The sequence below is a fragment of the Eubalaena glacialis genome, chromosome 8 (assembly GCF_028564815.1).
Source record: "Eubalaena glacialis isolate mEubGla1 chromosome 8, mEubGla1.1.hap2.+ XY, whole genome shotgun sequence".
NCBI lineage: Eukaryota > Metazoa > Chordata > Mammalia > Artiodactyla > Balaenidae > Eubalaena > Eubalaena glacialis.
In genome coordinates this window covers 9,769,828-9,796,790 of record NC_083723.1, presented here as the reverse complement: position 1 = coordinate 9,796,790, position 26,963 = coordinate 9,769,828, and the positions used below count along the sequence as shown (strand labels likewise).

Below are 26,963 nucleotides of genomic sequence, written 5' to 3'. Positions count from 1 at the left end.
AAAGCTGCACAGGGTTTTGATGCTACGCCAGCTCCGGAACCAGCTCCCCGTGAGAGCAGAGGAGTGCTTTCCCATGGCACAGCCTCTGGCATCAACTGGGAGGGAGCTGAGCACCAGGTGTGCTGGTGTAGTCAGCCGCCTTGGAGAGGATGCATCAGTGACCTTGCAGAGGATGGATCAATAACCTTACAGAATTCAGACCAATGACCTTTTAGAAGAACAGATCAATGACCTTGTAGAGGACAGATCGATGACCTTGTAGAAAGGCGGATAAATGTGAGTGACCATCTCAGGCTGGGCTGGAGAGACAGGAAGTTTTATTTTCTCCTCTTCACACCTAAGGAAGGATGAGGGATAGGGAAGACAGGAACTGACTGGGGTTTATTCCAACAACTTGTGAATTTTAAATGGCTCCCTTTGTCCTCTGGCAGCAAACTTTTAGACTAAGCTGTGACTCTGGGGACCTCCTCCTGGGTCAAGGCCGCAGGGCCCAGGGTCCTCCCAAAGCCTTGACCGCTCTGGCGGCAGCACTCCTGGTTGTGGCGAACGGTTCTAACGTGCTGCCTTCAAGAGGCTCTTCTGCGAGGCCCTGCCTCCTTGACTGAGCTGGCGAAGGCCGTCCCCTTTCTCTGGAGTAGAATACGGGGTGTCTATCCAGACCTGGCACCCTTCATTCTTGGGTTGTCTATCCTAAGCTCTCTTCCCCTTCACCTTGTCCTCCATGTGGCCACCATGTTTTTTTTTAAATTGAAGTATAGTTGATTTACAATGTTGTGTTAATTCCTACCGTACAGCAGTGATGCAGTTACACATATATGCACCTTTTAAAAAATATCCTTTTCCATTATGGTTTATCATAGGATACTGAATATAGTTCTCTGTGCTATAGAGTAGGACCTTGTTGCTCATCCATTCTGTACATACCAGTTTGCATCTGCTAACCCCAAACCCCACTCCACACCTCCGCCAACCCCCTCCCCCTTGCCAACCACAAGTCTGTTCTCTAGGTACTAGGCTCCTCTTTTTCTTTTTTTTTAATGCATTTTGCTGAGCAATTTTAAAAAATAAATTTATTTATTTTTGGCTGCGTTGGGTCTCCGTTGCTGCGTGCAGGCTTTTCTAGTTGTGGTGAGCAGGGGCTACTCTTCGTTGCGGTGCGCATGCTTCTCATTGCAGTGGCTTCTCGTTGTGGAGCACGGGCTCCAGGTGTGCGGGCTTCAGTAGTTGTGGTACGCAGGCTCAGTAGTTGTGGCTCACGGGCTGTAGAGCACAGCCTCAGTAGTTGTGGTGCATGGGCTTAGCTGCTCCGCAGATCTTCCTGGACCAGGGCTCGAACCTGTGTCCCCTGCATTGGCAGGCGGATTCTTAACCACTGCGCCACCAAAGAAGCCCCACTCGGAAACTTCTGTGTCCACCTCTGTCCCCCCACTTAGGCTATGAGCCTCCCGAGTGGAGACCGCACTGTATTTTTTAATTAAAAAAAAATCATTAATTAATTTTGGCTGCATTAGGTCTTCATTGCAGTGTGTGGGCTTCTCATTGTGGTGGCTTCTCTTGTGCAGAGCATGGGCTCTAGGCGTGTGGGCTTCAGTAGTGGCACACGGGCTCAGTAGTTGTGGCTCGCGGGCTCTAGAGCGCAGGCTTAGTTGTGGCGCACACGCTTAGTTGTTCCGCGGCATGTGGGATCTTCCCGGACCAGGGCTCGAACCCGTGTCCCCTGCATTGGCAGGCGGATTCTTATCCACTGCGCCACCAGTGAAGTCCCTCAATCATCTAATATAATGAACGACATGATCTGGTCTAAGAACTTCTCTAACAAGAAATAACTGGACAAGCAGAGAATAAAAACAGCAGGCAAATGAGGGCCATCTCACAGACGAATAGATGTTATAAAACAAATGTAGTAAAATATTAATTGTAGAATCTAGGTGGTAGGTGTTAAGAATTATTCACTGTATAGTTAACTTTTCTGCATATTAAAAATTTTTCATAATAAAATATCAAAAAAAGACCATCGTACTATCAAAAAAATAAAAAGGCAACCTACGGGGACTTCCCTGGTGGTCCAGTGGTTAGGAGTCTGCCTTCCAATGCAGGGGACACAGGTTCGATTCCTGGTTGGGGAACTAGGATCCCACATGCCGTGGGGCAACTAGGCCTGTGGGATCTAGAGCCTGTGTACCACAACTAGAGAGCTGCACGCCACAACTAGAGAGCCCCGTGTGCCGCAACTACTGAGCCCACACACCACAACTACAGAGCAGCTCACGCGCTGCAACAAAAGATCCCGTGTGCTGCAAATAAGACCTGATGCAGCCAAACAAATAACTAAAAAAGAAGAAAAAAAGGCAACCTACGGAATGGGAGTAAATATTTGAAAATCATGTATCTCATAAGGGGTTAATATCCAAAATATATAAAAATAACTCAAATGACTCAGTAGCAAAAAAAAAATCCAATTAAAAATGGACAGAGGATCTGAATAGACATTTGTTTGAAAACATACAGATGGCCAACAGGCACATGAAATGATGCTCAACATCACTATCATCGGGGAAATGCAAATCAAAACCACAATGAGGTACCGTCTTTTTTAAAATATAAAAAGCCCTCTTTTTAAAGCTTTCTTTTAGAGTTACCTATTAAGGTATTACAGGTGCAATATGATGGCTGGGACATGCTTTAAAAAAAGCCAGCGGGAGGAAGGGGTGTATAGGTGAAGCAAGATGGACCAAATGTGGGGGTGAGGCCCAGAGCACATGGCCCAGTTGTTCTATTTTTTTCCATCAGAAAACAAAAATACAATCCTGGGAACACAGTAGGAAGCAAATAATTACACTACCAAAAGGAAACAGATATTTGAAGCAATTATCTAGAAAACTCTAGTAAAAGACCCTATTCTCTGATAGGTTATTTTGCCTTCTTTTCTATTGCTTCTTTGGTTTCTAAAAACTACTAAAACTTCACACATGGATAATCGTAGATCCTTTCAATATAGAAGCTTCTTCAAAATATGTGCCAAGATTCAGTAAAATCCACACTTAGAGACAATCCTATAGGACAAACAACTCAGTTTCTTCAAAAATTAAATTATAATAATAATAAAAAAGAAACCTACAGATTAAAAAGAAATTTAAGAGCTATTAGTAAAATGTAAGACATAGTGTCTGGATCCTGATTCAAACAAACCAACTGTAAAATTATGAAACAATCAGAAATCTGAATACTGACTGGATATTTGTTATTATAAAATGTGTTAGCTGTCTTAAGACAATGGTATTGTGGTTATGGTCTAAAAAGTACCCCATCTTTAGAGACACGTGCTTAAGTATGTGGACATGAAAATAAATCATGCCTGGAATGGAATTCAAACCAATCAACTGGGATGAGGGTTCAGGTTGGGGATACAGGTAAAACAAAACTGACCAGACCACAGGATAACTGCTGAAGTTGCAGGATGAGTACACGGGGGTTCATTATACTATTCTCTTTATTTTTGAAAATTTCCATAATAAAATAAGTTTTTTAAAATGAGAGTTTTGTTTTGATACTGTTGTATTATAAAACATTAAAGAATTTCCATTTTTAATGAAGACTTCCAGACTTCCAGAAAAATATAATTTTCTGATGGACCGTTAACTGATACATTAACTTAAATCTTACAAGTTACTTAGAAACTGACAAACAAAAATAATTTTTAAAATATTGTACAAATTACTGAATGTCACTGTATCAATAAAAGATCACTAAAAGCTGGAATTTTAAGCCAAAAGCAGACAACTTTGATAACCTTAACTTCAATTCTAGGTAAGGGTGTGGGCTCTGGAGTCAGCCAACTCTAGGTTTATATCCTAGTTCTGCCCTTTTCTAACTATTAGATAAATGTTTTCTGGCAAGCCATTTAACTTCTGTGAGCCTCAGGTTCTACATCTTTAAAATGGGGGTAATAAAATTTCTTCATCAATAAAGCGCTTAGCACAGGGCTTGCCACATAAGTGCTCATTAAATAATTCAAATAATTCCACTATCCTATTTCATCAATTCTAAATGCATGTTTTCACTCTAACATCTCAGAAATTGGGATGCATCTCATAATTGATGGCATATTATGGTTTAATTGGCAGTTTTTTTCTTTAGTGGTATGTAAAATAATTGCTGCCTACTACTAACAGGTAGCAGCCAAGATTCAATATAATATGGTATCAATCATGATAGAAGTAGATTCCCAATTTCTGTTTTAAGATTTTTCTGAATATATAACCAATTTGAAATTTAAAAAATTTTGAAGTATGAGCAAAATATTTTCAACACAGCACAAACAGAACGGTTTTGAGACAAATCATTTTTTTAAAAAATGGTTTATCAATTCCATTTTTGTATAAAACACATGGGAGAAACCTAGCCAATCAACACACAACTGTTGCCACATGAAAAGGTATTTTTATCAAACTTCGAGTCTTAAGAACATACAAATGTTTCTTTTTCATGTCTACAGTAATTGTCTATGCTTTTCCACTTAACTGTTTTAAAAATTCCACATATCCCCATTATTTCTTCTGTCCCAGTTACAGTACAATGACGGGGAGGAAGAGGGTTGGTTAAAACAACCCTCTAAGCAGTTTTCTGCTGTCCCTTCTTTCCAATCAGAGACTTGTGGATGTGAGGGATCACACCTAGAATGAAATGAAAAGAAACAGTATTAGTAGAAAAACTTCAAGCTGGCTATATCTTTTTTTTTTTTGGCTGCACTGAGAGGCATGTGGGATCTTTAGTTCCCCAAGCAGGGACTGAACCCGTGCCCCCTGGAAGCGTGGAGTCTTAACCACTGGACTGCCAGGGAAGTCCCTAAACTGGCTATATCTTACCACTTTAGAGCTTCAACCCCAGAAAGCAATTATATAAAGAATGAGGACTTCCCTGGGGGCACAGTGGTTAAGCATCCGCCTGCCAATGCAGGGAACACGGGTTCAAGCCCTGATACGGGAAGACCCCCCTTGGCGCAGAGCAACTAATCCTGTGCACCACAACTACTGAGCCTGCACTCTAGAGCCTGCGAGCCACAATTACTGAGCCCACGTGCCACAACTACTGAAGCCCATGCGCCTAGAGCCCGTGCTCCGCAACAAGAGAAGCCACTGCAATGAGAAGCCCGCGCACCGCAACGAAGAGTAGCCCCCGCTTGCTGCAACTAGAGAAAGCCCACAAGCAGCAACAAAGACCAAAGGCAGCCAAAAATAAATAAATTAATTAATATAAAACACAAACAAACAAAAAGGCTTTTAAAAAAGAATGAAATTTACTTAAGTCCCCTTTCACATTCTGATTCTGTTAAAGTATCTATACCAAGGGGTCCCCATCTTGGGGTCTGGGAACCCCCTCTAAAACTGTATGTAAAATGGTGTGATTTTATGTGCTTTTTTTAGAGAAGAGTAACCACAGCTTTCAAGAGGTTCTCCAAATGTGATCCAAAAAGTATTAAGAACCACCAATTTATATCTCACCTTCACTGGTCCTGACTCATTCAATTATCTCAGCCCTGACTTTCAAGAGCATCATATTACGCAATTTCTCAAGATCATTTTTCAAACACAGTTTAAAGGATATGGGAAATATTTTAACCACCAGGTTTTAAGTCTCACATATGAAATTTAGATGAAGAACTTGCTAAAATAAAAATAGCATTGTATATGGCTACAAGGAGAAGAAATATTTATTCAGATCATAATGAGAAGAAGTCTAGAATTGTCAGACTTAACACTTTTGGAACTTAAGTTTCTATGTTCTCTAGTTGGTGATACAAATGTATTGGATCTTCGATCTGAATTATCTATTAGTTAGGCCAGTTAACAATCTAGGCTGAAGAGAAAATAATACATACCACCCCCAGCTATGGTAGCCTTGATAAGAGAATCCAACTCTTCATCACCACGGATTGCAAGTTGCAAGTGGCGCGGAGTGATCCGCTTAACTTTGAGATCCTTGGAAGCATTACCTGCCAGCTCCAGCACCTACAAAGCATCCGTGAGACAGCACATCAAACAAGGGTGAAGTGTTTAAGGATTCGGTTTAGGCCTGCAATTATAGCTAAAAAGATCACTACAGCATCTACACACAAAACACACAAGATACATATATAAACCAACACTAAATTTTTTCCAAATTTCTATAATGCTTTTACAGAACTCTTATTACTTCATTTGGTCCTTTTATATTCATTCTCTGCAAGAGAACTAGAAACCTGAGCAAAAATCTACTTCTATAGAAAGAAATAAAGACAAGGGATAAGATCCCTTAGCCAAGAATCTGTTCAATTAATGTGAACATCTAGAAATATATTTTAATATACCCATGTAGTCTATTTTTTCATGGCCCTTAACAGCTGAAATTTATTGCTTAGCACTTGTAGAAAAATTTTAAAATATAATTAAAAATAATTTCTTATTCAGAGTTTTTAACATCACTGGGCCCTATAATCTGTAGGCAATAAGCTAGAAGCCCTTTATTCTATAAGGGCAATTTTCAACTAGAGAAATCTCAAAGTCCCAGTTGGCCATAAAATTGCATTTTTCTTTTCTTTTTTTTTTTGCCTCCATAGACTGTACTGGCATTATAAAACCTTTGATGGAAGTAACACAAAAATAACTCCACAGAACCTCCTCACTTAAACAGAGTGGTGGGAAGCCTCGGTGTACATCCGAAGCAATCAGCGTGCTTTAAAAACCACCAGTACTCTCTACTCCATTCTCCCTTGCAACTCTGACTGGTCTGGGGTGAGGCCTGGCACCAGTTATCTTTTGAAAGCTTCGTAAGTGATCCTAGTGTGAAGCCAACGTTGAAAAGTGATTACCCCTAAACTTGGATTTCAGTATTTTCTTTACATCTATTATTGACTAAAACCCCAAAATTAAATATCTGGAAAATACACGTTGACTGCATATGTATGTATGTATGTATATGATTATTGTTTAATCTTAAACTAAAAAATCATAAAGTTCCTAAGAATAAAGATAATGGGAGTTTAGATGGGACTTGAAAATTCTGAACCAGAAGCCTATGCCTCTACATGAGTGAACAAAATGTGTACCTTTCTGAAAAGTCTGCAGGTAAACAAATAAAAACTGGTATAAGAGTGATAAAGCAGAAAGGCTCTTAACTAGTACCAATACAAAAACATTACCAACACAAAATCCCTGCTTGTGACATAGTGAAGTTGAAACTATCAATGTTAAATCTCCAATGGGAAAATAAATGACTTGGTAAGGTTAATGAAATGACAGCAGTGATAATTAACACACAGGTTAAAGCTAAATCTTTCAACCTAGCTCCCAACCACATCTTTCCCAAGCAGGAAGCTTCCCCATTTCTATTAGATTGGCTGTCTCTATCAGTTGACTTGCTTGCTACTCAACTTACTTCCCTTGCTTGGAATGTAGTTGAAGGAGTTTCATGGCTTCCCTTTTGTTTTCCTTAGGAGGGATTAGAATGGAGGAAGTGGTAGTCCATGACCTAAGAATTAAGAACTCTTGCCCAATTAACTTATCTTCCTGAAAAGTCAAACTGAGTAAGATACAGCATTTTATGCATACAACCATGCACAGAACCAGAAGGTTGCTTAGGTCTTTTACCAAATTTTGTTATCATCATAATATAGTTGTGATATTTAAAAAGTATGTATCATCACACTGCCAAGACTTCGTCCCACCTCAAATCTTTATTAACTAAGAGTTATGCTGTAAAAAAAAAGAAAAAAAAAAAAAGTTATGCTGTAACTTCACAAATATCACCTATCGATTATATACGTATTTCAGAGTTCGTTTAATTAGTAGTATGGTATTTAAATTAGTTTACACTTGTTTGTCACGTCACTTAAAAATATGGATCATTGACCCTTACTTAACTTTAAAAAAGAGCACACCAAAGTTCTATTTGACACTGGTACTAGGTAATAGGTTGATAAGATGCATCTAAAACTGCTATTAAAAGAAACTAACAAGAGTGTGTCTTTTTTATTTCAAACCCATATTCCATGGGTTTTAGCCGTTTACATCCAGGACACCTCTGGGATTCCCATATATAACATTTCCCCCACTAACCTCAGCAGTGAGGTACTCCAGAATTGCAGCACTGTACACTGCAGCAGTGGCACCGACCCTTCCGTGACTTGTGGTGCGAGTCTTCAAATGTCTGTGGATGCGGCCCACGGGAAACTGAAAGAGACCATCCAAATGGGAAGCACTGAAGTCTTAACATCACACCACTGAATGTAATCAAAGGCTGAATAATATGAGTAAAGCATGAACTAAAAACCAACACCATTCTCTCATTGTGACCCTTTCTTTCTACTTTCTGAGAATAGGCACTTTCTCATCTCCAAAGTTCCCTAATCCCACTTGTCTGTGTCTTTGACTAACCCCACTCCCAACTTTCTTAAGGACCTTCCTTACCCTGTTACTGCTCCATCATTCAACAGCTCCAATTGCTTCCTTTTCGCTGGCTCCTTTCCTTCTGCACACTTCACTTAAAACGTCTCCACGTGTCTACAGCAACTGCCTCCAGTTACAGTCTAGACATCTCCTTTCCAAAGGCAATATTTAAAAGCAAACCCTGAAACCCCTGTCTTGTCACCCATTTTCTCCCAACGCAACCTTGGCTTCTGTTAAACACCATTCTGAAAGACGAGCAGTAACATTTTAACTACCAAATCTACTAGCCACTTCCAGATTGCATCCTTAAAGAGAAAAGGCATGACTGTTTTGTTTACATCCTTCCCTAATTCTAAGCTCCCCGAGACCAGGATCCATGTCTTACTCCCTTCTGCATCCTCAGTAACCGGCGTGTTATGTCGCCTGACACAGAGGACCTCAAAAACCATTTCTTCTTAGGCCGAAGCAATTACATAGTTCTAATACGAACTCTGACTACTCCTCAGTCTTTTCATTCTTTGACTCAAATACCATATCAAATATGGTGAGGGGTCCACCAATGCCTTTTTGATCCTTTCTCATGCTCTACTTAGGAAACTTATCCACAGCACAAGCTACCAATTTTACATAAGTGACCTTAAATTTGTAATTCTTTTGATCACCTCTCTTGGAAAGCTAGACTCAAATCTACAACTTTTGGACATTTTCATATGGATGTTTTGGTGGAACTTCAAAACGACTGCACTTAAATTTATTATTTCGTAACTTGCCCCTACTACAAACTCTTCTGCTCCTTAGGGTCTAAGCCTTACAGAAACTTCTCTTTGACCATCCTCTCAATCCCATACCCCTCCTCCCATTTTTGGGGAGCATACACAAGCCTTCTATTCTTTTCCATCCCACTCAAGTTCAAGTATGTTATTACCTTATTCCTAAACCACTGCAATAGCCTGTATCTGTCTTCCATCTCCCACTTCAAGGTAAGGACACTTCAAATAAATTCTAATTGAGATTTGCATGATGTTCTAAAATATAGAGCGTACCCACCAAGTACAAGTTCTCGCCCCCCCTTCCTTCAGTACCATCCAGATCATGTCGTCCTCTTCCTCAAAAACTTTCAATGGCTCACTACTGCCAAGAAGATAAAAATCCTAACCTTATAGTCTGGACTTCAAACTTTCCTGTTTAAAAAGTATCTCTTACATGTAGGGAATAATTCTTACTCATCCAGAAAATTTTGAGTTTGTGGATTAAAGCTGCAACAATTTAAATATACAAAATTTGAAACCATTTAGTGCTTTGAGTATATCACTGAGTCTATACTTGAAGGTATTGGGGAAAGATTCACAGGATTAGTGGACAGTTCATTATTCTCTCATCCTGAAAGCCGATGTACCACAACAAACACTCTTTAAAATAAAAGCCACAGCATACTCACTTCAATCTGATACAATTTATAAAAGAACTAGGAACATAATTATAATCTAGAAATAATAGATTTTAAGAGAGCAAAATCACCAAATTCATTTAAGATCTTTTCATAACTTGTCCTTGTTTAGAAGAAGAGAATACAAATTATATAAAAGGGAGTTGCAGGACTTCCCTGGTGGTCCAGTGGCTAAGACTCTGCACTCTCAATGCAGGGGGCCCGGGGTTCAATCCTTCGTCAGGGAACTGGATCCCACATGCCGCAACTAAGAGTTCGCATACCACAACTAAAAAAGATCCCGTGTGCCGCAACTAAGACCCGGAGCAGCCAAACAAACAAACAAATAAATAAATAAAGCAGTTGCTTTGTGGTTTATATTTTGACCAACTAATCTCATTATCAAAGACCAGCAGTACAAGTACACTTTTGTAATTAAAGAAACATCTATGAGTCATGAAATATAACAGTAAAGAAAATAATTTAATAATGAATTACAACAGCATGGATGTTACCTGTAACCCAGCTCTCTGTGAGCGAGACACTGCCTTAGCCTTGGCCTTCCCACTGTCCTTTCCAGCTTTGCCTCCAGCCTAGGTGGAAAAAAGTTCCAGATGAAGAATCGAAAATGCTATTTCAAAACTATTTAGGACTACAAATAAACTTATCTACAAAACAGAAGTAGAGTTACAGATGTAGAAAATAAACTTATGGTCCCAGGGGGTAAGGCGGGGGGAGGGATAAATTGGAGGATTGGGATTGACATACACACACTATTATATATAATACAGAGAACTAATAAGGACCTCCTATATAGCACAGAAAACTCTACTCAATACTCTGTAATGGCCTATATGGGAAAACAATCTAAAAAAGAGTGGATATATGTGTATGTATAGCAGATTCACTTTGCTGTACACCTGAAACTAACACAACATTGTAAATCAACTATAGCCCAATAAAAATTAAAAAAAAGAAAAAATTAAACTTAGGAAATAAAATTTCTTCTAGTTTTACTTTAGGTAGTTAAAAAAATCTAGGTGATCTTCAATTTTAAATATACATGTGTTATATCACCATTTATTTTATTTTTTAATAATTTTATTTGTCCCACAACTGATGATGTTCATTTTTTTTTTGGCTGCACCTTGCGGCACGTGGAACTTCCTCGACCAGGGATTGAACCTGCAGCCCCTGCAGTGGAAGCGGGGAGTCTTAACCACTGGACCACCAGGGAAGTCCACCATTTATTAATTTATATAGAAACAAGGTCAAACCTTAAATACTTTTTAAAAATGAGATTTCTAAAAATTTGAACATATTTTTCAAATTTCAGACTGAAGAATCTTCATCAAGTCAATATAACTCTCATGCTAGAAGTATTTCATAATAAAATAATTTTTAAAAATGTCAGTGTGTATCATTTCCACAGAAATATTCAGAACTTAGCTCTATGGGGAGAAAAAAAAGCATCTTAAAAAAAAATTAAACAGAGAATTACTCTATGATCTAGCAATTACACTTCTAGGCACATAGCTAAGGAATTGAGAACAGGGACTCAAACAGGTATTTTCTATCCTGTTTGCTATTTTGTTTATATCAGTATTATAAACAATAGCTAAAAAGCAGAAACAACCTAAGTGTCCACCATGGAAGAATGAATAAACAAAATCGTGGTACATACACACAATAGAATAGTATTCAGCTGTAAAAAGGAAGGAAATTCTGATACATGCTACAACATGGGTAAACCTTGAAGACATTATGCTAAGTGAAATAAGCAAAAGGACAAATATGTATGATTCCACTTACATGAGGTACCTAGTCAAAATCATAGGAACAAAAAGCAGAATGGTGGTCACCAGAGGCTGGGGAAAGGGGCAGAATGGAGAGTTACTATTTAATGGGTACAGAGTTTCAATTTGGGAAGATGAAAAAGTTCTGGAGATGACTGGCAGTACACTTAAAAATGGCAAAATGGTCAACTGTTATGTGTATTTTACAAAAAAAAAAAAGACATACAAACTTATTCTTAAGGGGTTAAACAAATACTACTTTCAACTGATATAAAAGAAATACTTCTCAAATAACATGAATGGTCACAAATAGGACACAGTATATAAATGCAATGGGATATTATACAGCCATTTCAACAAATGAGTTACAGATATGTGCTGATAAGGAACAACTCACAAAACATATTTGTGTAAAAGGCAAGGTATATGCAAGTGCAGTGAGCTTTTGTTTACATAAAGTGGAGTACTGTAGTGTGTGTGTACATATACATTTCTAGAAGGTCACACAATACATCAGAAAAGTTATTTGCCTCTAGGGATGAAATACTAAGGATCTGACTTGAGAGGGAAACCAATATTCTCTTTTGGGCTGTTTGATTTTACTACTTAAATCTATTATTTCTTCTCTGTTAAAAGAAAAATTAGTTAAAGAAATCAGTTTACATAACTAGCTAGTTGTTTGAGGATATTTTTGAAGCAGAAGGTAAGCTTTGAAATGGCATATCCCCTTTGTCCCTTTGTAATGGTTTCCTTAAAGTACTTTTTAGGCTAAAAATCACCCCCCGCCCCCGCATGTTTATCTCCCAAAATCATATGGGGGAGTAACCATATATTCTCACTTCTTCAAATAAATCTTTTCAGCTCTATTTGCCCTGCTGTAAATACATTAAAAAAACCTCTCAATTGGTGCATGAGTCTAAAACTATAATCACTGTCTATGACTGAATTATGAAATAAGTAGTAGTTATCCATTAAAAGCTACCAACTGCAAAACTTCCCAGGCGTCCCAATTTACTGCTCTTAAGCAATTTTATCACTTCAAATACATCATACTTGCTATTTAACTTATTTGCTTTTTAAGGAAGTAGACATGAAATCAGTGTTTTTTTAAATCTCAATAAGTTAGGACTTCCCTGGTGGCGCAGTGGTTAAGAATCCGCCTGCCAATGCAGAGGACACGGGTTCGAGCCCTGGTGTGGGAAGCTCCCACATACCGCGGAGCAAGTAAGCCCACGCACCACAACTACTCAGCCCACATGCCACAACTACTGAAGCCCGCGTGCCTAGAGCCCGTGCACCGCAACAAAGAGTAGCCCCCGCTCGCCGCAACTAGAGAAAGCCTGCGCACAGCAACGAAGACCCAACGCAGCCAAAAATAAATAAATAAATAAAATATTAAAAAAAAAAAATCTCTAAGTTAAATGACTATTTCCGTGGTTTCCGGATACATTTCTCATACTTAACAAAAACAAAGTCTTATGGAATCAAACTTGTGCGAATATAAAATTGTACAGTAAATAATTACCTTTTCACAATCCCCTCAAACTCTGTATATACACCCTCCAACTTCACACATTCATTTTAATACGTTTGATGACTGACTGAGAAACAAAATACAAGCACCGTAAAATTTTTGATTCTAAGAACTGAGTTAGTATTAACCTGGGTTAAGCATCTCGGTAGAAAATACGCCTATGGAGTCAGCTGGAGTGTTATTTCATTCAGGAAAAGTTGAAAACTGGATGCCAAGAAACTTGCATATTAGTTCAACAGACACATGCTCACGTCCCCTCAAGTTTAAAATTCTCAAAACAAGAATGACAACTCCACGCCTCCTGTATTTTTAGCTTATGCGATCGTGCATGTATTTTTAGCTGCTGGTAAAGGGACAGCCAATATGTGGCAGGTCGCTAGAAATTAAATGAGTGACACCTTCGAAACCAGCAAGGACCAGGAGAATCATCCGCTCGAGCAAATCAGTTTACAGAGCAGATCTAATCTGTGCCTGAGTCGGCCGGCGGAAGCGCTTCCGTTAACTGCACAACTACAAGTTAGAGACGGGGTGCGACCATCCACAGGGTCGAAGCCAGGTCGCGAGAACGTCACAATAACCACAATTTCTGTTTGTGATTCAGCCCCGGGCAGGGATGTCTCCGGAGGCCGCTCGGGCGGACACTGCTCGTCGCCTCGGCGTCGCTGCTTCGCTCCCGCGCGGGGCACGGCCACCCTCCAGCGCCTTTCCCTCCCAACTTCACAAGGGGCCAAGTTCCCTCTACTCGCATTTCTAAAAAGCCGCACTTTTTTCTTTTTACCAACGCACAATTCAGGAGTCAAAGTCGGTGGCAGGGGCAGCGGAGGTGCTGCAGAGCCCCCAGGGTTGTCCCGCTCAGGGCCACCCGGCCTCGGCCCGCGCACCTCAATTCGCGCCGGCGCCGCGGCGGGCGAGGCCGGGACCGCGGGGAACCCCGCCGCCTGACGCCAGCCCAGCCGTCGTCGTAGTCGCCTGACGCCCGCCCGCCTGACGCCCGCCGCCTCAACAGGTAGCGGCGCCGCCCGGCCACCGCCACCCACCCGGCCGCCCCACAGACTTCACCATGGTCTCGGCCGCTCCCGCCCTCGGTCCCGCCGAGCCGCCGCCGCCGCCGCCGCCGCCGCTGCCGCAGCACCGACCGCCGCCGCCACCGCCGCCGCCAGAGCCCGGACAATAACCGGGGCCCGCCTCGCGCCACCCCGACCAATGCCCGCTCGCCTTGCTCGTTTGAACCCCGGCGACCGCCCAATTGCGCGCCTCCTTCTAACCAAACCCCGCCCCACAGCACCTCCTCCCTAACGGCTGTTTGTTTTTGCACACGGCACGCGGAGGCGGAGCCTCCGACCCCAACACAGACGCGCCTGTGCGCGACCGGGGGCGGAGCCAAACGCCACTCTCCGCCTGTCTCCAAGGCCCGAGCCTGACGAACGGAGGGACTGACCAATGAGAGCGGACGGCTGGCGGAAGTCAGCCAGTAAGAACATCGCCCGCGAGCAAGGAAGGCGGGTCTGCGGGAACGACAGCGGGATTAGCCAATAGGTGGAAAAATTGGTGGTGGCTTTGGCTTTCCCGCCCTTTCTCAGCATCGGCTCTGCGGTTTCTGAGACCTGTTTGGGAAGGAAACGGTTGCTGTCGTTGCTTCTGCTGGCTGCTTTTCACAGATTCCGAGGGTTTCTCCGTGCTAGCGGGGACTCGCTCCGCGGCGGGCACTGTTTCCGGGCCTGGCAGCCCTTCTCCTCAGCGCCTTCCCGCTGGCGTTAGGTTAGCCGCCCAACGAAAAGGAAAGAAACTCGGAAATGGGGTCGGTGTCCCCGCTCCCGCTGTGAAGTTGAGAGACGGGCGCGAAGGAGGGCTTGTCTGCCCATGGCCGCTCCCCCCGGCTGCCCTACCCGCCCACCCCACCCCCCTCACCATGCGGCGTGCGGGCCCGGTTGTCCCCGGGACGGCACAGCCCGCCGTCGCCGGGGCCCAGGCCCGGGCTCGGGGCTAGTTCTCACCCGCTGCAGTTTGAAACCTTTGCTTCTTTTCACAGTTGTCTGCACTGACCGCGCCGGGCAGCGTTCCGGGTGTGCGGAGCCGTGCGTCCCCGCGGAGATTTGGTTCTGGCGGGATTTCCCCAGGCGGGCATTTCAGAAGCATCACCAGGTGGGCAGATGCTGTCCCAAAGTGCGATTTCTCTTCCGTCTGACACGGAAGAGAGTCTTTAAGGAAATGTAACTTGAGTTCGAGGAGAGGAAAGGGCTGTGCTTCTAAATAAGAGTTTGGAAAAATGCGAGTGAAGGTGTAGACGAGCGTGAGGAAGGAGGGGCCTGTCAAGTTGGAGGCAGAGAGCAGGGTGCCCAGATGAATGGAAAACCTGACAAGTAGGTGGAAGAGTTAGGAGTTAATTCAGTAAGCAGTAACCGCTGTTAATCGCTGCCCCTCCTTTCCTGTTTCTGGCCTTAGTGACGGGCATTACACGTCTGCCAAGGCATCCACCTGTGAGTTCACCGTCAACCAGTCACCGAGTGATGTGTTGGCGCTGTTTGGAGGCGCTGTGCTGGGTATTGGGGATTCAGGGGTTGGCAAAATAGACCTGTCCCTGCCCTAACGGTCCTTGACAGCAGGGGTCAGATGTTAAAGAAGTAAACAGACAAATGTGTGAATTACAAGAAATGCAAGTGCATGGAAGGGAAGAAACAGAGTGCTTTGAGAGACAGAAGCAGAGTAAACGGAATTTAGAAAGGGTGTAATTTAGCAGTGTTCCACGAAGAAAGAGCAAGTATAAAGGCTCTTGACGTGAGAAAGACTTGTCCCTTGTGAAGGGACTTAAAGCAGGCTAGTTTGGCTGCTGTAATTCTGACCAGATCCCTCTACTTCCTGAATATCAAATCTGGCTTTTTTTTTTTTTTTTTCCCGCTGTGTGTATTGCCACTGATTCAGTTTAGCCTTTGTCATTTTTCTCCTGGATCAGTGCAAAAACCTGTTAACTAATGTCCTATTCTCTTCCTCCTTCACTGCACCCTCCACTCTTTCTAAAATACAAATCTTACTATATTTTCCTTTAACCTCACTGACTTGAGAACAAAGTTCAAGCCCTTAGCATGGCGTAGAAAGCCCTACCTTTTTCTGGCCCCTGCTCATCTTATGTTTTGTTGCTTCTCCCTACCACCCCTGAAACTCCATCTTGCCTTTGCACATGCCTTTGCTTGAAACAGTCCTCAGTCTCAGCTTCTCCCTGGCTAACTTTTAATTATCCTTCAAGGGCCAACCCAGACATCACTTTCTTCAGTATGTCTTCCTTGACATCCCTGATTTGGATTAAGTGCCCTGTATGACCCCGTGTATTCTACTGTCATCAGTCCTTGTCATGCTGAATTGTGTTGGTCTCCCTTGGCGCACAGAACTCTTTTTTTAGGTTGTCATTCTTTGCTTGGTACAGTACCTAGTACCGTGAAAATGTCACTTGGCTAATGAAAAGAAAGAATACTAACTCATTTTTAAGCCACTTAGATGGGCATTGTGGTCTGTGGAAAGACTTGAGTTTGAATCCAGACTCCTTTACTTACTAGTTGTGTGATCTGGGTGAGGGATTTAATATTATCTATTTTGTCATTTGTAAAACTGAAAGTAGCAATACCTATTTTACAGGTTGTGACCGAGCGCTAATTCAATAATGTATGAGAAAGTATTTAGCACTGTACCTAGCATGTAATAAATATCCAATAAGTGTTACCTTCTTTCCTTAACAGGAAATTCATTTTCTCACTTGCCACTTTCTACCCCTTTGCCTTCGTGTCATTGATTCAGATTTGATGAAAGTGGAGTCAGGTTGACAGAAACTGGTTCTCATCACAGACAATAGTAATCCCTTTAGTGATTTATACATCCTGTTTAGAGATGAACGAAATATATTGAGGCCCACAGACTGAAGGAAAATGGATGGAAGTTTTCTGGCATCTGTAAACAGAAAAACTGCCTATTAACTATTTTATAAAGCAAGTGTGTTAGTGAATAAAGTCTAATTTACAGTGAACTAGGGTTGCAAAGAAGGCAGCATGAGCTCATAAGGAGCACGTCTAACCAGAGAATCTTAGGTACTAGCATCTATAAATTATAAATACCAAACATTAACAAATGATTCAGCTTTGCTGGATTCAACCCAGGAAGATACAGTGGAATGGTTCTCATAGTGTGGTCCCTAGGCAGCAGCATCAGCACCGCCTAGAACTTGTTAGAAATGCAGATCTGACCCCCAGCCCACACCTACTGAATCAGAAAGTGGGGTGGGGCTCATCAAGCCCTGCAGGGGATTCTGGTGCACGCTAAAATGTGAGAACCACCAGTATAGTATAAGCTATGGTACAGAGTTCCAAAGCCCTTTTCAAAACTGAGGCACTTCTTCCTTCGGCTCCTGAGAGTGTTGACTGATCATTGCCCAGTAGACTCTTCCCCGGAATTGTACTCAGCCAGAAGGAGCTGCGTCACCCAAGGTTAACCCCTTTTCAGCAGGCAGCCTACTTCCAACGACTGGTGGAAGTGGGATAACTGCACAGCTGCTTTGCCTTAATTTGGGACAACTCTGAAGGGCCGTTCCAGCTCCAGAATTTTCTGTGTGATTAACACCAGTGCTTGAACTGTATGGCAGTTCAACTTCTCCCTCTACTTAATCCTGCTTCCTTCATTTTCTTATAGTAATGTTGCCAAGAGTGTTACTGTGGAATCACAGTAAACTTCTTGAAGGCAATTAGAGTCTGCTGGGAAGCCTGATCTAAGACAATGGCTTTTCTCTGCAAAAATTTAGTCACTTTTTGATAGGGCAGTATATTCACATGTACAAAAATTTAAAGGTACAAAGGCTGTACAGTGAAAAGACTCTTCCCTTCCCTTCTGCAGTTATCCATTTTACCTATGCGTAGGCAGCCAGTGTTGTCAGTATAGTAAAAGTATTTTAGCCTTTAGAGAGGAGAGCCTTAATGATTACATAGATTCCAGGAGTTTTTAATCCCTGTGTTCAGTTTTAAGTTTCCCTTTAACACTGCAGTACTCCCCCCAAATATTATAAAGTCTTTAAGAGACAGAAATTTTCTTCTAGTCACTCTAGTAAAGGACAGTCAAATTCTTTTTATTTTTTAAAACATCCCTGCTCTTCCCTGGTGGTCCAGTGGGTAAGACTCCGAGCTGCCATTGCAGGGGGCCCGGGTTCAATCCCTGTTTGGGGAACTAGATCCTGCATGCATGCTGCAACTAAGAGTCCACATGCCGCAACTAAGAAAGTCCGCATGCTGCAGCGAAGATCCGTTGTGCCTCAACTAAGACCCGGTGCAGCCAAAAATAAATAAATAAATATTAAAAAAAAAAAAAATCTCTGGAGGTTTATGCCAGATCCCAGTGGCTGGGCAGCTATTTCCATGAGCCAGAACCTGCCTGGTTCTAATGAGGTCAATCAGGATGCAGTATCCACCTACCTACATTCAGCTTTGTGATTCTGAGGCTGGGACTCTGCAAGCATTTCTGCTTTGCCTTCTGCTTCCCTGCTAGGCTTTGCCAGTAGGGAGCACTAGAGGGAAACTCCAAGAGTGGAGGAGGGAGAAGGGACTTTTTCCTTTCTGTGTGCTTTCTGTTCCTCCGAGCATCATCACCCAGCCAATGCTTCTTTACTCTGGCAGCAGCAGTTCCTTTGGTAGGAGCAGCTAAATCAGCTTTTCCAACATTTGTGAAACCAGCCTCATTGCTCCCTCCCCCTTCACCAGCAACCAGCCAGCTCCTTCCTCAGAGGTTTGAGTTCTTCCTAGCTTCACAGGGCCCTTCCTCTAGGTTTCTAAGGTTTTCCCTTTGTTTCTTCAAGGTAACTGCTATTTGTTAACCTCTGTGACACCTTAGAGTTCTCTTTTTACCCTTTAACAGTTAACTTTATATCCAGTTACCAATACTTTGTTAGTTCTCTCTGTTCAAATAACTGGTGTGTTTTCTGCAACCTGAATGGACCTTGACTGATAAGCCTATGATATATATATTTCCAGTTTTTTATTATGGAAAGTTTTAAACATATACAAAGTAAAGAAAATAGTAAAATGAACCTGATGTTCCCTTCACACAACTGTAATGATCATCAACTCATGGCCACTTTTGTTTTATTTTACATTCATATTTACATCTGCCCCTCCCCTCACTGGATTATGTTGAAGCAAATCCAAAGTAAAGGAAAGGGGCAGCAAATATTTTTACAGGAAAATAGTTTCCTTACAAAAACCTTGGGTCATCTTGAATTTGTGCAATGTGCATGCATTGCTTACCTAAACAATAAGACAAAAAAGAAGAGCAAACAAAAAGCAAGCAGAATGAAGAAAAAAAGATTAGAGAGAAAAATAAATGAAATAGAGAAGAAAAACAATAGGAAAAAAATTAATGAAATCAAAAGTTGGTTCTTTGTAAAGTTCAGCAAAATTGACAAATCTTTAGACTGAACAAGAAAAAAAGAAGATTCAAATTACTAAGAAGTTAAAGGGGCAATCACTACTGACCTTACAGAAATAAAAAGGACTATCAGGGAATACTTTTGAACAATTGTGTGCCAGCAAATTAAATAACCTAGATGAAATGGGCAAATTCCTAGAAAGATATAATAAACTACCGAAACTGACTCAAGAAAAAAATAGAAAATCTGATAGACCTATGACAAGTAAAGAAATTGAATTAGTGACTTAAAATCTTCCTAAAAAGAAAAGCCCAGTCTTCACTGTTGAATTCCATCAAATGTTTAAAAAAGAATTAATACCAATCCATCACAAACTCTTCCAAAAAATAGAAGGGTACATTTCCCCATTCATTATATAATGCCAGTGTTACTCTAATACCAAAATGAGACAAAGATACAACAACAAAAAACCCCACTGGCCAATATCCTTTTAATCCAATCAATATGCCATATTAATAGAATAACGGACAAAGACCACATGATCATCTCAATGGAGGCAGGAAAAGCATATAACAAAATGCAACACTCTTCATAAAAAAAAATTCACCAGCTAGGATTAGAAGGGAACTTCTTTAACCTGATATATGTCATCTGAAAAACCCACAGCTAATATCATACTTAACAGTAAAAGAATACTCACTCCTGAGATCTGGAACAACATGAGGATGTCTACTCTTGCCACTTCTATTTAACATTGTACTGGAGCTTCTAGTAAGGGCAATTAGGCAAGAAAAAGAAATAAAAGGCACCCAGATTGGAAAGGAAAAAGAGTTATCTCTTCACAGATGATATGATCTTGTATATATGGAAAATCTTAAGGAATCCACTAAAAAGCTATTGAGGGACTTCCCTGGTGGTCCAGTGGTTAAGACGTCGCCTTCCAATGCAGGGGGTGTGGGTTCGATCCCTGGTTGGGGAGCTAGGGTCCCACATGCCTTGTGGCCAAAAGACCAAAACAAAACAGAAGCAATATTGTAACAAATTCAATAAGACTTTAAAAATGGTCCACATCAAAAAAAAAATCTTGGGACTTCCCTGGTGGCACAGTGGTTAAGAATTCACCTGCCAAAGCAAGGGACACGGGTTCGAGCTCTGGTCCGGGAAGTTCCCACATGCCGTGGAGCAACTAAGGCTGTGACGACAACTACTGAGCCCGCATGCCACAACTACTGAAGTCTGTGCACCTAGAGCCTGTGCTCCACAACAAGAGAAGCCACCACGATGAGAAGCCCGCACACCACAACGAAGAGTAGCCCCCGCTTGCCACAACTGGAGAAAGCCCACGTGCAGCAGCGAAGACCCAATGCAGCCAAAAATAAATAAATAAATATATTAAAAAATAAATCTTAAAAAAAAATTTTAAAAAAGCTATTGAAACTAAGAAACAAGTGCAGCAGGATTGCAGGATATGAGAACAAAACACAAAAGTCAATTGTGTGGGACTTCCCTGGTGGCACAGTAGTTAAGAATCCGCCTGCCCGGTGTGGGGGGGGTGGTGGTGGTGGTGGTGGATGAATTGGGAGATTGGGATCGACATATATACACTAATATGTATAAAATAGATAACTAATAACCTGCTGTATAAATAATAAATAAAATAAAATTCAAAAATTCAAAAAAAAAAAAAGAATCCACCTGCCATTGCAGGGGGCACGGGTTCGATCCCTGGTCCAGGAAGATCCCACATGCCTTGGAGCAACTAAGCCTGTGCGCCACAACTGCTGAGCCTGTGCTCTAGAGCCCGCGAGCCACAACTGAGCCTGTGTGCCACAACTACTGAAGCCCACGCACCTAGAACCTGTGCTCCACAGCAAGAGAAGCCACCGCAATGAGAAGCCTGCACACCACAACGAAGAGTAGCCCCCACTTGACGCAACTGGAGAAAGCCCACGTGCAGCAAGGAAGACCCAAAAGAGCCAAAAATAAATAAAAATTAAAAAAAAAAGAAGCTTAAAAAAAAAAAAAAGTCAATTGTGGGACTTCCCTGGTGGTCCAGTGGTGAAGAATCCACCTTACAATGCAAGGGACGCGGATTCGATCCCTGGTCAGGGAACTAAGATCCCACATGTCATGGGGCAACTAAGACTGTGCGCCACAACTACTGAGCTCTCACGCCTCAACTAGAGAGCCTGTGTGCCACAGACTACAGAGCCCACATGCCCTGGAGCCTGCACACCACAACTAGAGAGAAACCCACACGCCACAATGAAAGATCCTGCATTCCTCAACGAAGATCCCACGTGCCACAACTAAGACCCAACGTGCCAAAATAAATAAAATAAAATAAATAAATAATAAAATAAATCTTTAAAAATGTCAATTGTATTCCATATATTAGCAATGAATAAACTGAAAAGCACTTCCATTTATGATAGTATCTAAAAGAATAAAGTACTTGGGAATAAATTTCACAAAAGAAGCAAAAGACATACTTTGAAAACTACAAAACATTGGTGAAAAAAATTAAAGATCTAACCAGAATCTCAGCTTGCTTCTTTGTACTCATTGACAAAACCATCCTAAAATTCATATGGGAATATAAGAGAGCAAGAATAGCCAAAATAATCTTGAAAAAGAATGAAGTTGGAGGACTCACATTTCTCGATTTTAAAACTCATCTCTGCTTATTTTCATAAAAGTAGAAATATTACCTTTTAATAAATCAAAGTCTTGGGCAAATGCTAAATCTTGGACAAATGGGACACTGAGACAACAGACAAAAATGGGACTGTCTAGAACAAACAGTACCTGTGGAAAGGTTGGGGATGGATGGAGACAGTTAAGAACAAGACTTCTCAATTTCCTTTTCATATCCTTTGGATTTTGAAATATGTAAACATCTATTTTAAAAGTTAAAGAGAGGGCTTCCCTGGTGGCACAGTGGTTAAGAATCCGCCTGCCAATGCAGGGGACATGGGTTCGATCCCTGGCCCAGAAAGATCCCACATGCCGCAGAGCAACGAAGCCTGTGCGTCACAACTACTGAGCCTGAGCTCTAGAGCCCGCAAGCCACAACTACTGAGCCCACATGCCACAACCACTGAAGCCTGCGCGCCTAGAGCCCATGCTCCGCAACAAGAGAAGCCACCGCAATGAGAAGCCCACGCACCGCAACAAAGAGTAGCCCTCGCTCGCCGCAACTAGAGAAAGCCTGCGCGCAGTAACGAAGACCCAACACAGCCAAAAATAAATTTAAAAAAAAAGTTAAAGAGAAAAGGAAGAGATAAAATAGTGTATAGAATGCCATCTGTTTATTAAAAAAAAAAAACCCACCTGTCTATAGTTTCTTTTTATTTTTTAAAATGTTTATTTATTTATTTGGCTGCATCAGGTCTTAGTTGCGGCACACAGGATCTTCGCTGCGGCATGCGGGCTCAGTAGTTGCGGTGCGCTCGGGTTTAGTTGCCCCGCAGCATGTGGGATCTTAGTTCCCCAACCAGGGATGGAACCTGTTTCCCCTGCATTGGAAGGTGGATTCTTAACCACTGGACCACCAGGGAAGTCCCTATAGTTTCTTTTTTTTTTTTTTTAACATCTTTATTGGAGTATAATTGCTTTACAATGGTGTGTTAGTTTCTGCTTTACAACAAAGTGAATCAGCTATACATATACATATATCCCCATATCTCCTCCCTCTTGCACCTCCCTCCTGCCCTCCCTATCCCAGCCCTCTAGGTGGACACAAAGCACTGAGCTGATCTCCCTGTGCTATGCGGCTGCTTCCCACTAGCTATCTATTTTACACTTGGTAGTATATATAAGTCTATGCCACTCTCTCACTTCGTCCCAGCTTACCCTTCCCCCTCCCCGTGTCCTCAAGTTCATTCTCTACGTCTGCGTCTTTATTCCTGTCCTGCCCCTAGGTTCTTCAGAACCTTTTTTTTTTTTTTTTAGATACCATATATATGTGTTAGCATATGGTATTTGTTTTTCTCTTTCTGACTTACTTCACTCTGTATGACAGTCTCTAGGTCCATCCACCTCACTACAAATAACTCCATTTCGTTTCTTTTTATGGGTGAATAATATTCCATTGTATATATGTGCCACATCTTCTTTACCCATTCAAAAAATATGGAACGCTTCACGAATTTGCATATCATCCTTGCGCAGGGGCCATGCTAACCTTCTCTGTATTGTTCCAATTTTAGTATATGTGCTGCTGTTTTTAAACAATATTCTGAGGCTCCTCAAGTTTGACTTGTAGTCAGTGAAAAGACAAAAGTATAAGAAATTCTCTTGTTATTCCAAGTAAAAAGTTTCTCAGCTTGCTGTAAAAGAAAAGGTTAGGATTATAGTATGTAATAGTTTAACACAGACATTTGGTCAAAAATGAGTAAGAAATATAAATTCTATTTTTTATTTATTTCTATAAAACCTATAGCTATCTTTTGGGTAGGTTCCTAGAAATGGAATTGCTGGATCAAAGGGTAACTTCTTAGGTAATGTTGCTAGGTATTGCCAAATGTTTTCACAGGGGATTTTGTGGTCCCACAGCAATATATGAATGTGCCTGTTTACCAATAATGGTTGCCAATGGAGTTTGTTGTCAGACTGTTGGGTTGTTGTTTTTTTTTTTTCCTCATCTGGTAGGTAGGAAATGGTATCTCAGTATAGCTTAAATTTTCATTTCTCTTATGAATGAGATTGAACATATAACTATGGACCATTTGTATAACTTTTTTTTCTATGAATTGTCTGTATCTATTTCTTATACACACGTGATTTGCTTTTACCTTGATGTATTCAGAATCCCCAGGACCCAAATAAAGGATCCAGAAACTGCCATGGCAGAATAGTCATATTTTCTTAACTGTTGCCACTCTTTGCCTGTAAGTAAGTCTATAATGCCACAAAGTAAATAGTTCTAGCACAGGGCACTGAAAAACTGCCAGTTATGGAGAGTTTAGCTCTTCTTCTGGGAACCTGGATCAGTCTGGAGAGTTGTAATTGGAACATTCCGTGTGTCAGTCATCTATTAATATTTATTGAATTTTAACAATGGTAGAGTACCTTCTCCTGAGCATAGTAACCTATGTGCTCCCTTGTTTCAAAGTTAGTACAGTGAAAACATCACAATGCCTGGTCACTGAATCCTGGGAAGACCAAGTTTGCGGGCTTGATGGGCACGTGGAAAGGCCCCCTGTTGGCCTTAAAGAATCAAAGAATGACCACTGCCTCCTGCTCTACTCTGGAACACACCCTAGCAACGTCAGGCCTGGTCCTTAGAGGGCAGATGAAAGCAGCTTTTAGGGAAAATAGAAGAGCTAGCCCCATCAAAGTGTGACCTTTGAAGGCTAAACGGTAGGTGCAGTGTAGAAACTCCAAAACAAAAGCCCCCAAAATTCCCCACAAACTTGTTTCTTGTCCACAAAAGAGAAAACCTTGATCTGACAAAAGTTGGGGAGAGTTGAGCAGTTGTATCCGAAAGAGAACTTGCAGTCCTCACCAGAAAAGGTATGGTGTGGGATGAGGAGTAGACAAATGAAATCCCACTGCGCTGATGAGTCACTTTCCTGAGTGATGTCACCAGCTGGGTTTTCACTGCTGGAAAATCAGCAGCTGCTCGACTAGAACATTCCACATTGCTGACAACAGATCTCCTTCCGTCAGAAGACTGTTTTCTGCTATTCTTCCTGAGAACCTAACATGCTTTCTCTTTTTACATTATTTATACTAGGGTGGGGAATCTGCCTTTCTCTTCTGAACTATGCATTATAGAGGACACTATATATTCATAAGGGTGGTTTCTGAATTCTGAGCAAAATCTTCAAGATCAGAAGCAGCTAGATGTAGGTATAATTTTTTTTAATGTACAGACAAAAATACCTCACTGTAGGTCATATAACAAATTAAACCTAATAAACTTTCTTATTCGTAACAATAATTTCTTAACACAAAAGCTAAGGGTAACTGGGTCCCTGTACCCAGTTGAATGAATTCTCAGCAATCACTTCATTTATTGATTTATTAATTTTATATGCAAGTTGTTTACCTGAAAGAGAAATACACACAAAGTAGAACAGATCTATGAAATGCAACCAGCAAATGCTCCATTTATCAGAACTCACGGAATACAGACATTTTCTCTAAATCTGGAGGCTGGAGAGTTCTCTCCACCAGAGAAGGTATATTTGCCTGTGCCAGATTGAATGGAACCTAAAATAATGAAAATTAAATTACTTTTCAATTTAACTTCTGCATAAGAGTTGTTGGCTTTGTGGCACAGCTTAAAAATATGTACATTAGAAAATACCACAGGAAACAGCCATCAATGTACCTAACATGAACTCCTTATTAAACCTATTTAGTTAATACAACATTTTTTTCAATATATATCAATACATACATAAATATGATTGGCCATTTAATACCGTTGAGATTTTTTTAAACTATCAAAAAATTTCAAAAGGATGTATGCTAAATTATTTAACAGTAGTTACCTTTAAGAAGTGGGTTTGGAGAAAGAGAGCACATTCATTTTTGTTTCTTTACAGTGATTCTCTTCTGTTCACATTTGTTAAAATAAGTATGCATTAATTTTTTAAAAAATATTTATTTGACTGTGGTGGGTCTTAGTTGTGGCACGTGGGATCTTTTCTTTAGTTGCGGCATGTGGGATCTAGTTCCCTGACCAGGGACTGAACCCAGGCCCCCTGCATTGGGAGCACGGAGTCTTAACCACTGGACCACGAGGGAAGTCCCTGCATTAATTTTCATAATGAAAGAAAGTTTGGAGGTTATAACTGCCAAAAACAATGCCCGTCAATTATGAGGGGTAGTGAATAAATGAGGCCAAGGACGGGGCAGTTTTGAGGGTGGGATATCTCGGGAGAGCTTCCTGGAAGAGTCCCGAAGTTGAGAAGATGGGGAAGCCTGTGTGATGGTTGTGTCTTGGCCAGTCCTGTACCGATGGGCTCGAGAGCTTTAGTCCATCCTCCCCAACCTCTGTTCTATAAACTACCCATGGGAATCCTGATCTATAGTTGAATAAATGGACCACTGCTCATTCTTACTGACTAGGCTATTTCTTGGTTTGACACCTAGGATAGGGAAAATACAAAATGACATAAAAGGAGCTATTTTCAGGTCTGCATTGCTTTATGTCACTGATTTCGTATTGCGTACCTATCTGGTTCAAGTCCACTCCGGCAGTGTGACTTGTGTAACCATCTGTGTTCTGGCAAGGACATGATTTTAACAGATAGAGGGTGTGCTGTGGGTACTTATGATTGAATTGGGGATCCTAAGCTGTTTGCCCTGATAGAAGACTAGCATTTTATTTTTTGATCGTTGATACAAATGAATCAAATTGGCATGTTTTTCTTTT

General features: G+C 41.4%; 1 protein-coding gene and 1 non-coding gene across 2 annotated transcripts; both read right to left on the bottom strand.

Annotated features, from left to right (window-relative positions):
• Positions 1 to 4,420: 4,420 nt before the first annotated feature.
• Positions 4,421 to 14,323, bottom strand: LOC133096095 (histone H2A.V). The gene is made up of 5 exons (XM_061197552.1): positions 14,239 to 14,323; positions 10,365 to 10,442; positions 8,094 to 8,207; positions 5,879 to 6,008; positions 4,421 to 4,673 (listed from the first exon to the last, which is right to left on the bottom strand). Exons 1-5 carry the CDS (start codon positions 14,239 to 14,241, stop codon positions 4,612 to 4,614), a joined length of 387 nt encoding a protein of 128 aa, XP_061053535.1. The 5' UTR covers positions 14,242 to 14,323; the 3' UTR covers positions 4,421 to 4,611.
• Positions 14,324 to 23,701: 9,378 nt separating this feature from the next.
• On the bottom strand, positions 23,702 to 23,809 carry LOC133097112 (U6 spliceosomal RNA). The gene has a single exon (XR_009701985.1). It is a non-coding gene; the product is annotated as a U6 spliceosomal RNA (small nuclear RNA).
• Between the last annotated feature and the right edge of the window lie 3,154 nt (positions 23,810 to 26,963).